The 17,299-nt window shown below is 44.4% G+C and overlaps 1 protein-coding gene across 4 annotated transcripts in view; it reads left to right on the forward strand.

The window, feature by feature from the left end:
• CFAP97D2 (CFAP97 domain containing 2) overlaps window positions 1-17,299 on the forward strand; it is a 42,344-nt gene that overhangs the window by 3,427 nt on the left and 21,618 nt on the right. For all 4 annotated transcript variants that reach the window (XM_030812538.1, XM_030812539.1, XM_030812540.1 and 1 more), the window contains exons 2-3: window positions 13,740-13,820; window positions 16,845-16,963. In XM_030812538.1, coding sequence (XP_030668398.1) covers window positions 13,740-13,820; window positions 16,845-16,963 — 200 coding nt within the window. The remainder of the gene's footprint in view (window positions 1-13,739; window positions 13,821-16,844; window positions 16,964-17,299) is intronic.

Raw genomic sequence — 17,299 nt, forward strand, 5'->3', positions numbered from 1 at the left:
AACATTTTGTTAACAAGGCACGTCCTGCACAGCCCTGGATCCCTTAAGCCTTGATTTCATACAACACATGATTTTGTGAGCTCCAGATTGGATCAAAGTGGTTGGGTCAAAGTGTCTGGGGCAAAGCTACAAATTAACAACATCTCAGCAAAGCAATTGTTCAAAGTACAGGTCTTTTTCAAAATGGAGTTTCTTATGTCTTCCCTTTCTACCTAGACACAGTAACAGTCTGATCTCTCCTTCTTTTCCTCACAATGCCCACGGTGCCACCTCCAGCCTGGCACTCACTGCCACCTCCAGACACTGCCATCTCCAGAAACTCCTTTTTCCCCTTCCCTGTGCCACCTGGACTTCTCTTGGCTGGGCTTGTTAGTAGACTGGCACTCCTGAGGAAAGAATCCCTGAACTTCAGGATCTATCAATTAAAACCTCTGTCTCAGTCCATTTCTGCCACTATAACACGATATCACAGATTGTCATTATTTATTTATTTATTTATTTATTTTGAGACAGAGTCTCGCTCTGTCACCCAGGCTGGAGTGCAGTGGTGTGATCTTGGTTCACTGCAACCTCTGCCTCCCGGGTTCAAGTGATTCTCCTGCCTCAGCCTCCCAGGTAGCTGTGATTACAGGCGTGCGCCACCATGCCTGGCTAATTTTTTGTATTTTTAGTGGAGATAGGGTTTCACCATGTTGGCCAGGCTGGTCTCGAACTTCTGACCTCAGGTGATTAGCCTGCCTCGACCTCCCAAAGTGCTAGGATTATAGGTGTGAGCCACCACGCCCAGCCAAAGATTGTCATTTATAAACAACAGAATTCACTTCTTACAGTTCAACAGGCTGGAAAATCCAAGGTTAAGGCACCAGCAGATTTGGTGTTTGATGAGGTCACTCTTTGCTTCCAAGATTGCGCCTTGTTGCTGCACCCTCACATGGTGAAAGGGGAAAAGAGATGAATGGCTGTGTCTTCACATGGCAGAAGAGATGGAAGGCCCAGGCAGCTCTCTAAAGCCTCTTTTATTAATATGAGGGCATTAGTCCTATTCACAAGAGCAGAGCCCTCATGACTTAGTCACTTCCCTAAAGGCCCCACCTCTTATTACCACCACAGTGGGGATTAAGTTTCCACACAAACAATGGAGGGACACAAACATTCGATGCATAGCAACCTTCAAAACTGAAAAGCAAGCTGGACACAGTGGCTCACGCCTGTAATCCCAGCACTTTGGGAGGCCAAGGCAGGAGGATTGCTTGAACCCAGGAGTTTGAGACTAGCCCTGACAACATAGCGAGACCTTGACTCTACAATAAAATTTAAAAGTTAGCTGGGCATGGTGGTATATACACATAGTCCCAGCCACTTGGGAGGCTGAGACAGGAGGATCACTTCAGCCCAGGAGTTCGAGGCTGCAGGGAGCCACGATCACTCCACTGCATTTGAGTCCGGGCAACAAAATGAGACCCTGTCTCAGAAAAACCAGCCAAACAGCCAAACAAGGAACAAACTAAAAAGCAAAGAGAACGAAGTCTGAATAAAAGCAGAAAAGACTATCTAAGGACTGTGGGACAATAACAAAGGTGTAACTTATTTGTAATGAGAATACCAGGAGAAGAAAGGGAGAAAGGAACAGAAGAAATATTTGAAACAATAATGAACGAGAATTTCCACCATGTTAATGTCAGACACCAAGGCACAGATCCAAGAGGTTCAGAGAATGCCAGAAAGGATAAATGCCCAGGAAACCACACCTAGGCATACCATGTTCAAACTATGGAAAATCAGAGATAGAGAAAACATCCTGAAAGAAGCCAGAGGAACAACAAAGATGAGAATGACGCACGCGCCTCCTCCAGCCGGTAACCAGGAAAAAGTGGAGGGAGACACGTGAAGTGTCCAGACGAAGGGAAGCAAGACCCTAGAATTCTGTACCCTGAGAAATTATCCTTCAGAAGTGAGGAAGAAATAAACACTTTCACGAATAAAAATTGAGGAAATCTGGCAGTTGACCTGCCTTGGAAGAAATAGCAGAAGAAATTCTTTAGCGAGAACAAAAATGGTGTAGGTCAGTAACAGATCCACATAAAGAAAGGGAACCATCAGAGCAGGAATAAGCAACAGTAAAATAAAAACTCTTATTTTTATTATTCTTAGTTGATCTAACAGATAAAAGTTTGTTCAAAACCATAATAACTGCGTGGTATTAGACGGTGTATTCTTATGTGTATATCTCTATCTGTGATATATGTACACATGGTTTTATATTAATATAAGTGAAACGAATAAGCAGCCACTGCCATCATGTCAGTTGCAGTGGGTGGGGGGCGGTGCGTGGGTGGTGGTGATGGAAGCAGCTGCAGGAGTGGCAGTAACAGCGATGGGACCTCTGTGCCCCACATCCCCAAGGCAGCCAACTGTGCTGCCCTAACCCTTGTGTGCCCAGGCGGGACCTGCTCCCAGGCCCAGGGCCTCCACCACTGCAGACTCTGGCCCTGTGTCACCGCTCTTGCCTACTGCTGCAGGGAGGACACAGGAAAGAGGTGAACAGTACCCGGAGCCCATCCCTAGGAGCCCCCTGGAACCTGTCACCCTAAGAGCCGCTGTGATGGAGCCAGGCCGAGCCATTTGCTGACGGGAGAGCAGTGCAGTTGGGCACACAGGAGCAGGCAGAGAGGGGCCCAGTGAGGACCTGGAACCCCCACCCCGGCTGTGAGGAGTTGTGGCCAGGGCTGCACACTCCACGGAGCCTGTGGGAGCCAGGAATGAGCAGGAGCCCCACCCCTTCTGAGCTGGCATGTCAGGAGCTCCCTGGGTGCAGCTGCAGCCACCCGGCCATGGCTGCGGACCCAGGCATGTATATGGTTCTGCACTCTCAGGAGCCCAGGAAGGCCCCCTGTCTCCCTGCAGGCTCAGAAGTGCCTGCTCCCACTGCCTGGCTTCTCCCCGCTGTTGGCACCAGCTCCGATCTTGGAAAAAAGTTGGGGCCAAGCGCAGGCACTGTCACAGCCTGGCTGGGTGTGCCCACACTTAGGGCAGAAGTGACATGCCAGCCGCTTGCCACCTTGGCCCCCTCCAGATTTGGGCACTGACAAGCACAGGAGGGAGGCTGAAGGGGATGCAGAGGACAGCACAGCACTGGCCTGCAGTGCCTCTTGGCATGAACAGCCTGGGTGCCATGAACAGCAACAAGAGGTAGACGGACTCCTGGGCAGAAGGGGTCAGGTTCCTGGTGAAGCCCCACCTTCAAGCTGAGGAGAGCCTGAAGCCTGGGGGTCCAGCTGCCATTCCTGCAAGCCAGAGAGGGAACTTGTGGTGCTTTTCCCTGGGTCTGCCCATGGTCACCCATGGACCAATCAGCATGCACTTCCTCCACACTGAGGCCCATAAAAACCCTGGACTCAGCCAGACTCTAGCAGAGGATGGGGATACGATGGAGAGAGGATGGGCTGACCAGCTGCAAGGAGGAGCTACCCTCTCTGCTGAGAGCTGAAGAAAGGACAGGATGACCAGCTGCAGAGGGGAGCTGCACACCCCAAGTTCTCCTCTCTGCTGAGAGCTGAGACGTCAGGACAACCAGCTTCAGGGAGGAGCTACCCTCTCTACTGAGAGCTGAACACCTGTCAGGACACCCCGGCTATGGAGAGGAGCTGTCCACTGTGGGTCTCCTCTGAGCTGTTCTATTGTTCAGTAAAGCTCCTCTTCGTCTTGCTCACCCTCCACTTGTCTGAGTACCTCATTCTTCCTGGATGCAGGACAAGAACTTGGGACTCACCAAATGGTGGGGCTAAAAGAGCTGCAACACAAACAGGGCTGAAATATGCCCCTTCTTCACCATGCTGTGGGTGAAGAGGAGAAAAGAGAGAAGGAGAAAAGAGCTGAGGCCCCTGGGGGGGCCCAGACCTGGGAGCTCCCTGAGCCAGGGCTGTGACTCCCACTTTGGGGCCCTGCAGTTCCTGGAGCCTCCAAGCTTCTGGGCACCACTGCATTCCCCAGTGCCAACTATGGAAGCTGCTTGCAGTACACCTGGTCCAGGCACAGCCTTACAGTGAGCCAGCACCCATGCTGGCACCTGGAGCTGCCCATCTCACTGCAGCAGCTGGCATGACTGGCTGTGCAGTGACTGGACCCCACACTCACTCACTCACACATCCCTCGCCACTCCACTCCAGTCTCTTCAGAGGGATGGGATCCAGGCCAGTAGCATGAGCTGAGCACAGCCTGACAGGCCAAGTGGGCCCAGTGGGCCCAAGCAAAATTCAGCAAAGATGCCACCAGCCACAGAGGTTTCCAGCCAGAAAGGCAACACCCTCAAGATTCCCATAACAACACCAATGATAAGGAACAGGAAAGAGGTATTCAGATTATTTTGTAATATAAGGTACTCACACTACCTGTTAAGCAATATAGTGTTATTTGAAAGTGGACTTGAGTTATTTCTAAATACATATTGCAAATCCCAGGGAAGCCATCAAAAAAGTAACAGAAGAAGTATGACTGATAAGCTAAGAAGGGAGAGAAAATGGAGTCATACAAAATGCTCAATTAAAACCACAAAAGGCAGAAAAGACAAAAATAAGAACAAATATCAAGAGTAACAAACAGAAAATAGTAACAAATATGATAGATATTTATCCAACTATATTAATCACTTTGTCAGAGTAGATTAAAAAAAAAGGCCCAACTATATGTTGTCCACAAGAAACCACTTTAAGTATAAAGACATATAGCTTAAATGTAAATGGTTGAAAAAAATATACCATGTAAACACAAGTCAAAAGAAAGCTGGAGTAACTATATTAATTTTAGACAGAGCAGACTTCAAAACAAGGAAAGTTAAAGGGAATGATAAAATGGGGTCGATTCTCCAAAAAGGCATAATAATCCTTAATGTGCAAGCACCTAACAATGGAATATCAAACTACTGGAGATACTACAAGAAAAAATAGATGAATCCTCTTATCGCAATAGGAGACTTCAACACCCCCTGTCAGAAATGTGCAGATCTAACAAGCAGAAAATCAGTAAGGACATAGTTGATCTCAACGTCATCATCAACACACTAGATATAATTGATATCTATCATCCAATTCATCCAGCAACAGCATAATACTCATTCTTCTCAAGCTCACATGGAATATTCACCAAGATAGATCATGGATCATCTTCTGGGCCATAAAACACATATTAGCAAATTTAGAAGCATAGAAATAATACAATATCTACTCTTAGGCCAATGGAATTAAACTAGAAGTCAATAACAAAGATAACTGGAAGATCCCAAAACATGAATATTAAACAACAACAATGGGGGCTGGGTGCAGTGGGTCACGCCTGTAATCCCAACAATTTGGGAGGCCAAGGCAGGAGGATCACTTAAGCCCAGGAGCTTGAGACCAGCCTGGGCAACATAGCAAGATACCATCTCTACAAAAAAAAAAAAGTTTAATTAACCAGGCATGGTAGTGCACGCCTGTAGTCCCAGCTACTAGGGAGGCTGAGGCAGTAGGATCACGTGAGCTGAGAAGTTTCAGCTATGATCATGCCACTGCACTCCAGCCTGGGTGACAGAGTGAGACCCTGTCTCAAAAAAAAAAAAAAAAAAATCGTGGGTCAAAGAAGAAATTTCAAGAGACATTTAAAAATATTCTGAACTAAATGAAAATGGAAACACAACAACATAATTTGTGGGATGCAGTGAAAGCTGTGCTTCGAGGGAAATTTAGAGCATTGAATGCATATATTAGAAAAGAAGAAAGATCTAAAATCAATAATCTAAGTTTTTGCTTTAAGAAACTCAAAAAAAGAGGCCAGGTGCAGTGGCTCATGCCTGTAATCCCAGCCCTTTGCGAGGCCAAGGCGGGCGGATCACGAGGTCAGGAGATTGAGACCATCTTGGCTAACACAGTGAAACCCTGTCTCCACTAAACATACAAAAAATTAGACAGGTGTGGTGGTGGGTGCCTGTAGTCCCAGCTGCTTGGGAGGCCGAGACAGGAGAATGGCGTGAACCCGGGAGGCAGAGCTTGCAGTGAGCCGAGATTGCGCCACTGCACTCCGGCCTGGGCAACAGAGCGAGACTCAATCTCAAAAAAAAAAAAAAAAAAAAAAGAAACTCAAAAAAAAGAAAAACAAATTAAACCCAAAGTTAGAAGTAAAGAAATAATAAAAATTACAGCAGAAATCAATGAAATTGAAAATAGGAACTCTAAAATAGAGAAAAATCAATAAAACTTGGTTCTTTAAAAGATAATTCATTGGAAAAAAAAATCAATAAAATCAATGAGCCTGTAGCCAGGCTAACTAAGAAAAAAGAAGGAGGAGGAAAATTACTAATATTTTGCTATTGTTAGTAATACTATTACTTATATTACTAGTATATATGTAATAATATAACTATAATAACTATATATAAGTTATAATATAACTATATTAGTAATAATATTACTAATATTAAAAAGCTATGATCATCAAGAAATGAAAAAAGGAGCATCACTACAATCCCTAGGATATTAAAAGGATAATAAAGGAATACTATGAACAATTTATGCCCACAAATTTGATAACCTAAACGAAAAGGGCCAATTTCTTCAAAGGTACAATCTGCCAAAATTCACACAAAGTGAAATAGGCAATCTGAATGGACCCATATCTATTCAAGAAATTGAATCAATAATTAAACTTCCAAAACAGAACATTGGGCCCAGATGGGTTCACTGGCAAATTCTATTAAACATTTAAGGAAGAAGTTTTACCTATTCTCTACAATCGCTTTCAGAGGACTGAAGCCATGGGAATACCTCCTGTATGTATTCTGTGAAGCCAGCACTACCTTATAACCAAAACCAAAGACATTACAAGAAAACAGTAAATCAATATCTCTCATGAACATAGATACAAAAATCCACAGCAAAACTTAGCAAATTAGATTAAAAGTATATAAAAAGAATTACATGCCATGACCAAGTGGGATTTATTCCAGGTATGCAAGGCTGGCTCATCATTCAAAAATCAATTAATGTAATTAATTACATCAATGGGCTAAAAAAAGAAAAATCACATGATCATATCAGTAGATGCAGAGAAAGCATTTAACAAAATCCAACATTCATTCATGATTTTTTAAATCCCAATAAACCAAGAATAAAGGACACTAGAAGTTGAGGAAAACTTTCTCAACTTGATAAAGAATATCTCCAGGCTGGGCATGGTGGCTCGCCCTGTAATCAGAACACTTTGGGTGGCTGAAGAGGGAGGATCACTTGAGCCCAGGAGTTTGAGAACAGCTTGAGCAACATAGCAAGACCCCATCTTTACAAAAGAATTTTTAAAATTAGCTGGGCGGTGGCTCATGTTTGCCATCCTAGCTACTTGGGAAGTGGAGATGGGAGGATCACTTGAGCTCAAGAGTTTGAGATTACAGTGAGCTATGATTGCATCACTGCACTCTAACCTGGAAGACAGAGGGAGGCCCCATCTTAAAAAAAAAAAAAAAGGAATATCTGAAAAATAACCTCTACCTGACATCATACTTAATACTGAGAAACTTGAAGCTTTCTCACTAAGGTCAGGGACAAGGCACTCACCACTCCTCTCACCACTCCTTTTAAACATTGTAACATTGTACTGAAAATTTTAGATAATGCAATAAGGCAAGAAAAGGAAATAAAAGATATACTGATTAGGAAGGAGGAAATAAAGCTGTCTTTGATGGCAGATGACATGATCATCTACGTAGAAAATACCAAATAATCAATAAAAAGACGTGTAAGGAATAACCAATTATAGCAAGGATGCAGGATACAAGGTTAATCTACAAAAGTCAATCACTTTCCTATACACCAGCAAGTGACAATTGAAATTAAAAACACGATAACGATTATATTAGCACCCAAAAAGTGAAATACTTAGGTATAAATTGAACAAAATATGTGCAAGATCTGTATAAAGAAAACTACAAAACTCTGATAAATGTAAATAAATGGAGAGATATTTTATGTTAATGGATGGGAAGATACAATATTGTCAAAATGTTAGTTCTTTCCAATTTGATCTATAGATTCAATGCAATCCGAATAAAAATCTCAGCAAGTTGTTTTGTTGATATCAGCAAACTCATTCTGATGTTTATATGGAGAGGCAAAAGGCCCAGAATAGCCAACTTAATATTGAAGGAAAAGAACAAAGTTGAAGGACTGAAACTCATGGACTTTGAGACTTATTAAAAAGCTATGATCATCAAGACAGTGTGGTATTAGTGAAAGAATAGGCAAATCATCAACTCATCTTTGACACAGCAACAAAGGCAATACAATAGAGCAAAGACAGCCTTTTCAACAAATGGTGCTGGGACAACTGAACATCCACACGGAAGAAGAGGAATCCAGACACAGACCTTACAGCCTTCACAAAATTTAACTCAAAATGGATCATAGACATAAATGTAAAATGCAAATAAAAACTATAAAACTCCTAGAAAATAATATAAGAGAACACCTAGATAACCATGAGTATGGGAATGACTTTTTTTTTAATCAGCAAGCAGAGCTGGCAAGAAATAGCTTTTTAGACACAATGCCAATGGCATGATCTATGAAAGAAATTACTGACAAGCTGAACTTCATTAAAATTAAAAGCTTCTGCTCTGTGAAAGACAATGTCTGGAGAATCAGGAGACATCTATAGACTGGGGGAAAATATTTGCAAAAGATATGTCTGATAAAAGACTGTTTCCAAAATACATAAAGAACTCTTAAAACTCAACAATAAGAAACTAAACAATCCAATTTAAAAATTAGGCCAAAGATCTTAGCAGACACCTCACCAAAGAAAATATACAGGTGGCAAATAAGCATATGAAAAATGCTCCACATCTTATGCATGAGGGAAATGCAAATTAAAACAATAATGGCTAAAATCCAGAACACTGACAACACCAAATACTGTCAAGGATATGGAGTAACAGGAACTCATTCATTTCTGATGGGAATTCAAAATCATACAGCTGCTTTGGAAGACAGAATGGCAGTTGCTTACAAAACTAAACACACTATTACCATACAATCCAGCAATTTTGCTCCTTGGAGTTGAAAACTTTTGCCCACACAAAAACCTGCACATGGATGTTTATAGTAGCTTTATTCATAATTGCCTAAACTTGGAAGTAAAGAAGATGTCATTCAGTAGGCAAATGGATAAATAAACCATGGTACACCCAGATAATGGAATATCATTGAATGCTAAAAAGAAATGAGCTATCAAATATGAAAAAACATGGAAGAACCCCTTAACTGCAAATTATTAATTGAAAGGAGCCAATGCTAAAAGACTGCATACTGTATTATTCTAACACTATGACATTCTGGAACAGGCAAAGTTTACTATGGAGACAGTAAAAAGATACGGGTGGGTGGGTGGGTGGGGGGAGGAAGGAAGAGCTGGAGCACAGAGGATTTTTAGGGCCATGAAAATGCACTGTATGATAATGCAGTGACGCATATCTGTTATTGTACATGTGTCCAAACTCATAGAATATATGACACCAAGAGTGAACCCTAACGTAAACTATGGGTTTTAGGTAATTATGACGTGTCAATGTAGGTTCATCGATTGTAACAAACATACCACTCTGGAGGAGCATGTTGATAATGGGGGAGGTTATGCATGTGCGGATGCAGAGGGTACATGGGAAATATCTGTACCTTTCTCTCAATTTTGTTGTGAACCTAAAAGTTCTCTTTAAAAAATCATTTAAATTTTTTTTTAAATTGCAAACAAAAACACAACATAAAAGGACTGTGTTACCAAAATTGGCTTCTGAAGAGACAGTCCAAACAGACCAGTTATCAGACAGTTATCTATAGTTTCATAAGAAAATTATACCAAACATTTGATGATCAGAAAATCCAATGCTGCCTAAATTGTTCCAGTGCAGGGAGAAAGAAAATTTTCTAATTTATGAAGCAAATAGGAGACATTGATCCCAAAACATGACAAACACTTCACCACAAAAGTAAAAAAAGCACAAATCAATCTCACTTATGAATATCAACATAAAGGCAAAAACATTCATAAAATAATATCAAACAAAATCTGAAGCACACTTTAAATAATATTAACCGAGGAAATTCCATAGATGCAGGGGTGGTTCCATATGAGGAAAGCCACTCCTATAATTTATCACAATAATAGGCTGAGGAAAAAATTATACAATTGGTTCCACAGAGGCAGAAAACATTTTGACACAATTCAACACCCATTTATGCCAAAAAACAAGCAATAAAATAGAAATTACAATGATATGTCCCTAACACGATAAAATGCTAATTAATATCTCACCCCAAAGCCAGTATCTTAATTAATAGGAAAACACTAAAAGTGTTCCTTCTATGGTAATAGATAAAACAAGGATGCCTACTATCTCTTGCAATTTCTAAATTGTATTGGAGGTGTTAGTCAATGCAATTAGACAAGATAAATCCATTAGAGGCATAAAAATATTTTACAATAGATATTTTATTTGTAAATGAAATTCCTAAGCATCTGGAAAAAAAACAAAACAATCAATGGAAAAACTACTAAAAACAAAAAATAAATTAGTAAATATAATTAGAGCAGAATAGAATATTCAGATAGATTTAATTGCATATGAAAATTTAGAAAACAATAAAAGCAGTGTCTGTGTTAGTCCATTTGTGATGCTGTAACAGAATGCCCAGACTGGGTAATTTATAAAGAACAGAATTTTATTTCTCACAGTTCCAGAGACTGGGAAGTCCAAGATCAAGGCACTGGCAGCTGGTGTCTGCTGAGGATCTTCTTGCTGTGTCCTCATATGGCAGACAGTGGAAGGGCAAAAAGTGATGGACTCTGTGTCCCCATGTAGCAGAAGAGCATGAGAGACCCCACTCCCAAAAGTCCTTTTTATGGTGACATTAATCCATTCAGGAAGGCAGGCCTCACCTTCTAACACTGTTGCAGTGGATATTAAGTTTCCAACACATAAATTTTGGAGAATATATTTATATATAGCAGTATCTCAGACTGTTTGGGCTACTATAACAAAACACTATAAGCCGGTGATGCACAAACAATAAAAGCTTATTTCTCACAGTGCTGGAGGCTGGGAAGTCCAAGGTCAAGGAGTTGACAAATGTGTTTGTAGAGACGAAGTTTCACCATGTTGGCTAGGCTGGCCTTGAACTTCTGACCTCAGATGATCCACCTGCCTCGGCCTCCCAAAGTGCTGGGATTACAGGTGTGAACCACCGCACCTTGCCAAAGTTAATACAATAGATTGAAACATGTCAAATACGTGTTAACACTTTACTTCCTAATGTCTTAAAAAACAAACAAACAAAAAACACCTCACTAGTCACCTTTGGAAGGTACTAAGAACCAACTTACTATTTTGAAATTGGCAAATAGAGAAAACCTAGTAATTTTCTTGCCAATGCAAAGCTTTTCTTTACAGAAGGTATTCCAGCAAACAAATACAGATTGAATGATGGAATTAGAAAATCTCCACTTTTCAAACCATAATTAAGTAATGGATCTAGGATCATTCACTGCTGCTAACATCACAAGGTAGAGACAAGCAAAAATTTGTACCTTCCAATAAAATGTCAAGATACCACCTGTGGTTTATCAAGGAAAAAGAAAAATGAACCTGAATTTCTAACTGCCAATATACAGGAAATGTCAGGCATGTGATCAGCAAAATCCAGACTCAGAAACTCTACAGGACAAATTCTCTGGATTTCTCATAGCAAACTGCAGGGAGAAAAAAAGGGAAATTGTACATTAGACGTAAGAGATTTACCAACCAGTGGCAATATAAGCCTTTTTACATGAGTCCTGAGTCAAACATGGAAGGGAGGAGGGTGGAAGGGAGATCGGGTCTCCATTTTTTATGCTAATAAGCACTCTGTTGGGGGCACTCATTTCCCCCCAAGAGCAAACATTCATTGATGATTTTGCCAAAACCAATCTTTACAATGATGGTTACAAAATGGTGATTTTTCGACCGCACCACTGCTTCTACGTTTACCAACTGGCATTTTGCTGTAAGGAAACACTCCCTTCCCCCCTGTACTTAATGTTTAAATTAAACAAGAAGCAACATCGGATAATATTAAGGGGTTCAAAAGGCCTTGGTCAACAAGTTCTGCCATCAGGCAAGCTAGTGTGACATTTTTAATAACAGTTATTGTTCTCAAATCTTTATCTGGAGCTTGAAGAAACTTGCTTCTAGAAAGCTCTGTGTAGGCATCTCAGATTAAACATATTTAACTCAGAATTTCCTGTCCATGCCCTAAACCCACTCACCACCTTCTCTGTCTTAGTGTCACCTGGTATGAAAACTGGAAGCAGAGGGCATTATTCATGACTTCCTTTCCCTTCACCCCCGCCCCACACATGCACACCACACCTGGGCCTGGCTCCTGCCAGCTCCCCGCCCAGTGGCCCCACAGCCCTGGGCATGCTGCAGGCCCAGGTCTCCTCCCTGGATGACCACAGGAGCCTTAGCACTGGCCTCCCTGCCTTCCTTCAGGCTTCTCTTCGTTCACACGTAGCGACAGAGGAGCCTGTAAAAAGTGACCATGTGACCACGTCACTCCTCTGCCTCTATTTTCAATGGTTTCCTTTCCTTTGGAGACCAAGTTGCAGCTCCTAAGTGTGCTCTGTGAGCACCTCTCCATCTGCCCCTTTCTCCACCTCCTGACATCTCGCTGCATCTTCTCCACCCTCTGTGCTGTTACCACATTGCACGTGGGTTCAGTCCCCAGCCTGGCTATCCTTCTCCTTGTGCTGGGGGTTTCTTCCTCCACTGGGGAGTTTCCCAATGCTGTTGCCTTCAGGTTATCCGTGAGCAGGTCCCGTAGTTAACAATCTATAAAGGAGTGTCTAGAATATACGGGGATTCCTTTTTATTGCAAGCAGTGATACATACAGGTCTCATGCATTTAACCTGTCATATTTTAAATATAAATGTTTCCCTTATTTGTAGCTTTTCTAATTGGAAACTTTAGAGATTGTTGTACAGCTAATGCCTAAGGTACTCATCCTGAAATACTGGTGGAGAGCTTGGAAATTCAAGTCAGGTGATGCAAGGACATAACTCACTGTATAAAAGGCCTCTTGGTGGCTGGGTGCAGTGGCTCACTCCTGTAATCCCAACACTTTGGGAGGCTGAGGCGGGCGGATCACAAGATCAGAAGATCGAGACCATCCTGGCTAACACGTCGAAACCCTGTCTCTACTAAAAATTACAAAAAAAACTAGCCGGGCATGGTGGCGAGCGCCTGTAGTCCCAGCTACTCGGAAGGCTGAGGCAGGAGAATGGCATGAACCTGGGAGACAGAGCTTGCAGTGAGCCAAGATCGTGCCACTGTGCTCCAGCCTGGGCGACAGAGTGAGACTCAAAAAAAAAAAAAAAAAAAAAAAAGGCCTCTTGGCAATAGAGTGCAGACTAGAAATGTCATCAGGTGTTGGCATTTAACAAATTCTCACCCTGCACCCACTTAATTCTCTCTTTTAAAAGGACAATAGAGGCTCATTTCTGAGGGTGCCTGGCTTCCTCCAGGGGATACTCGGATTCCGAATCTAAGCACGAGCCTCTCTCAGAACTTCATGCCGTGGGCTGACGTGGAATCCCTGGTGCCACGAAAGACCCCAGAGCAGCACAGTCTGAGCTCACTGTTTCCAATACCGCGCCCAGGTAACGCTGCCTCCTCATGCCACAGGTCCAGAGCGCCCGGCCGCTGGTAGACACCTGCGCCCCGCTGACGTTCCGCCATCTCCATCTGAAACTCAAGAGGCTGAAGGTACACTTTCATTTCTACCTTACTTAATGTAATAGCTAACTAGAAAATGTCAGCTTAAAAGCCCAGGAAAATAGAAAAGGCAGGGTTAGTGAGGAATAAACTCACCAAACACAAAATGCAGTCTAGGTGATTAATTAGCCCTGTCTGTCCCTGAGGGAGCTGGTTGATAATTGGAGCAGAAATCTTTCCCCCGTCGTCGTGCTGACTGTAAACCAAAAAGTATCTGAGACAGGTCTCAATCAATTTAGAAGTTTATTTTGCCAAGTTTAAGGATCTGCCCATGACACAGCCCCAGGAAGTCCTTGAGAACATGTTCCCAAGGTGGTCAAGATACAGCTTGGTTTTATACATTTTAGGGAGACTTGAGACGTCAATCAATACGTGTAAGGTGTACATTGGTTTGGTCCAGAAAGGCAGGACAACTTGGAGTGGGAGCAGGGGTACTTCCAGGTCACAGGTGGATTCAAAGATTTCCTGACTGCCAATTGGTTGAAAGAATTTATCTAAAGACCTGGAATCAACAGAAGGGAGTGTCTAGGTTAAGACAAGGGGTTGTGGAGACCAAAGTTCTTATCATGCAGATGAAGCCTCCAGGTAGCAGGCTTCAGGGGAAATAGATTGTAAATGCTGCTCATCAAAGTTAAACAGGTGCCAGACTCTTAGTAAATTCTCTCCTGGATCAGGAAGAAGACCTGGAAAGGGAAGGAGATTCTCTACATAATGTAGATTTTCCCCGCAAGAGACAGCTTTGCAGGGCCATTTTGAAATATGTCCAATAAATATATTTTGGGGTAAAATAGTTATATATTTTTTAATGCCTGCTATCTATCATGTTGGTATCTTATTGCTACAAAGAGTTTTTTTTGTCAGTTTTAAAGTCTCTGTTTTAACCTTAATGCTGGTCAACTGTGCCTAAATTCCATCGGGAGCAGGGCATAATGAGGCATGTCCAACCCCACTTCCCATCATGGCCTGAACTAGTTTGTCAGGTTAACTTAGGAATGCCCTTGGCCAAGAGGAGGGGTCTGTTCAGTTGGCTGGGAGTTGTGGAGGGGGCTTAGAATTTTATTTGTGGTTTACATGACCCATCATGTCTTGGGGGGAAGGGAAGTGGACTCACATTGACAATTTATTCAGCGCAGTTCCAGAATAGCTAGCATCATTCCCTTACAGTAAACCATTTCTTAACCACCTCAGAATGTTGGGTTTTGGGTTTGTTTGTTTTTGAGATAGAGTCTCACTGTGTCGCCCAGGCTGGAGTCCAGTGACACAACTTCAGCTCGCTGCAGCCTCCACCTCCCAGGTTCAAGTGATTCTCCTGCCTCAGCCTCCCGAGTAGCTGGGATTACAGGCGCGCCCACCATCAAGCCCAGCTAATTTTTGTGTTTTTAGTAGTGACGGGGTTTCACCATGTTGGCCAGGCTGGTCTCAAACTCCTGACCTCAGGTGATCTGCCCGCCTCGGCCTCCTGAAATGCTGGGATTGCAGGCGTTGTCTATTTCTTTTTTCTTTCTTTTTTTTTTTTTTTTTTTTTTTAGACGGAGTCTTGCTCTGTTGCCTGGCTGGAGTGCAGTGGCACGATCTCGGCTCACTGCAACCTCGGCCTCCCGGGTTCAAGCGATTCCTCTGCCTCAGCCTCTCCAGTACCTGGGACTACAGGCCCGCACCACCAGCCCGGCTAATTTTTTGTATTTTAGTAGAGACAGGGTTTCACCATGTTGGCCAGGATGGTCTGATCTCCTGACCTCGTGAAGTTCACCTCATTTGGTGAGTGAGAATTGCATGGTTATCTCGAAGTAATGCCTCCAGGACAAAATGCTGTGGGCTTTCTATGTGCCTGTTAAGCAATGGTGTTAAAATGGGCTGAACTGAAGCCGAATAACCAGTCTTCCGCATATCTGCAGACCGACTGCTTAGAAGCCTAAAACAACAGGCAGATTCTTTTCCTCTGGGCTCAAATATTCTCTTCTTATAATTGAATAAAATATCTCTATCTTTCTTAAAATATAAAAAAGATTTCCTCATTAGCACCACCGCCACATGTTACTTTTGGAGGGTGACCTAATTTTACAAGATAGTACCTCGCCTCAGTGCTACTCTGTCACTTACTCCACCCAATGCGTTCCAGTCCATGGGCAAAGCAGCTGGTGGTCCCCACTGAGGCGGGACGGCGCGTCTCCATGTGTACGGTCCCCACTGAGGCGGGACGGCGCGTCCCCATGTGTACGGTCCCCTCTGAGGCGGGACGGCACGTCCCCATGTGTACGGTCCCCACTGAGGAGTGACATTAGGTCCCCGTGCGTACGGTCCCCACTGAGGCGTAACATTAGGTCCCCGTGCGTACGGCCCCGCTGAGGCGTGACGGCGCGTCCCCGTGCTGCGTACGGCCCCGCTGAGGCGTAACATTAGGTCCCCGTGCGTACGGTCCCCGCTGAGGCGTACATTAGGTCCCCGTGCGTACGGTCCCCGCTGAGGCGTAACATTAGGTCCCCGTGCGTACGGTCCCCCTGAGGGTACAGGCCCTGCGTCCCCGCTGAGGCGGTCCCCGTGCGTACGGTCCCCGCTGAGGCGGTCCCCGTGCGTACGGTCCCCCTGAGGCGTAACATTAGTCCCCGTGCGTACGGTCCCCGCTGAGGCAGTGCGTCGGTCCCCGCTGGCGTACGGTCCCCGTCCCCCACTGAGGTGACATAGGTGCGTACGGTCCCGCTGAGCGTCCCCGTGCGTACGGTCCCGCTGAGGCGTGACGGCGCGTCCCCGTGCGTACGGCCCCGCTGAGGCGTGACGGCGCGTCCCCGTGCGTACGGTCCCCGCTGAGGCGTGACAGGGCGTCCCCGTGCGTACGGTCCCCACTGAGGCGTGACGGCGCGTCCCCGTGCGTACGGCCCCGCTGAGGCGTGACAGCGCACTCGCCAATATGAGACGAGGCAGCGTAAAACTCCCAGGGCACTCGAGTCACAGAAACGTGGCGTGAGGAAGAGCCTCGCAATCTGCCGGCGCTCCTCCAGCCTCCTTCTCTGTCCCCAGCTGGAGGAGGAACGGCTCTCCGTCATCGAGAGGGACAACCGCCTGCTCCTGGAGAAGGTGGCCTCTGTCATGAGGACCAGGGGACAGACTGACAGCAAAAACGACTCCACACACGGGAGGTAAGGGAGGGGCTCCTGCCATCCCACCGGGCTCAGCACCAAACCCGAGTGCTGGGAAGGGGTTGGGGATGAGCAGAAGAGCAGCCCGTGGGTCGGAGTTGAGGCGTTTCTGTCCTCTCCCGAAAACAGCCACAGCTCTGAGGAGTGCCCTTTTCCTTGGCGGATTGTGATTCCAAGTTTTACTTGAGACTCCTAGGCTGTTTCCGCAACCTACAACTAAATCATAGTTAGCGGCCGTGAGCTGGCCGTGTGCCAGACACTCCTCTGAACCTGCTGAAGCGCTTGACTCCGAACCCTCACAGGACCCCGTGTGGTGCGGGCTCTTGTGCGCCTCAC

Source organism: Nomascus leucogenys, chromosome 5, assembly GCF_006542625.1.
Source record: "Nomascus leucogenys isolate Asia chromosome 5, Asia_NLE_v1, whole genome shotgun sequence".
Classification (NCBI taxonomy): Eukaryota; Metazoa; Chordata; class Mammalia; order Primates; family Hylobatidae; genus Nomascus; species Nomascus leucogenys.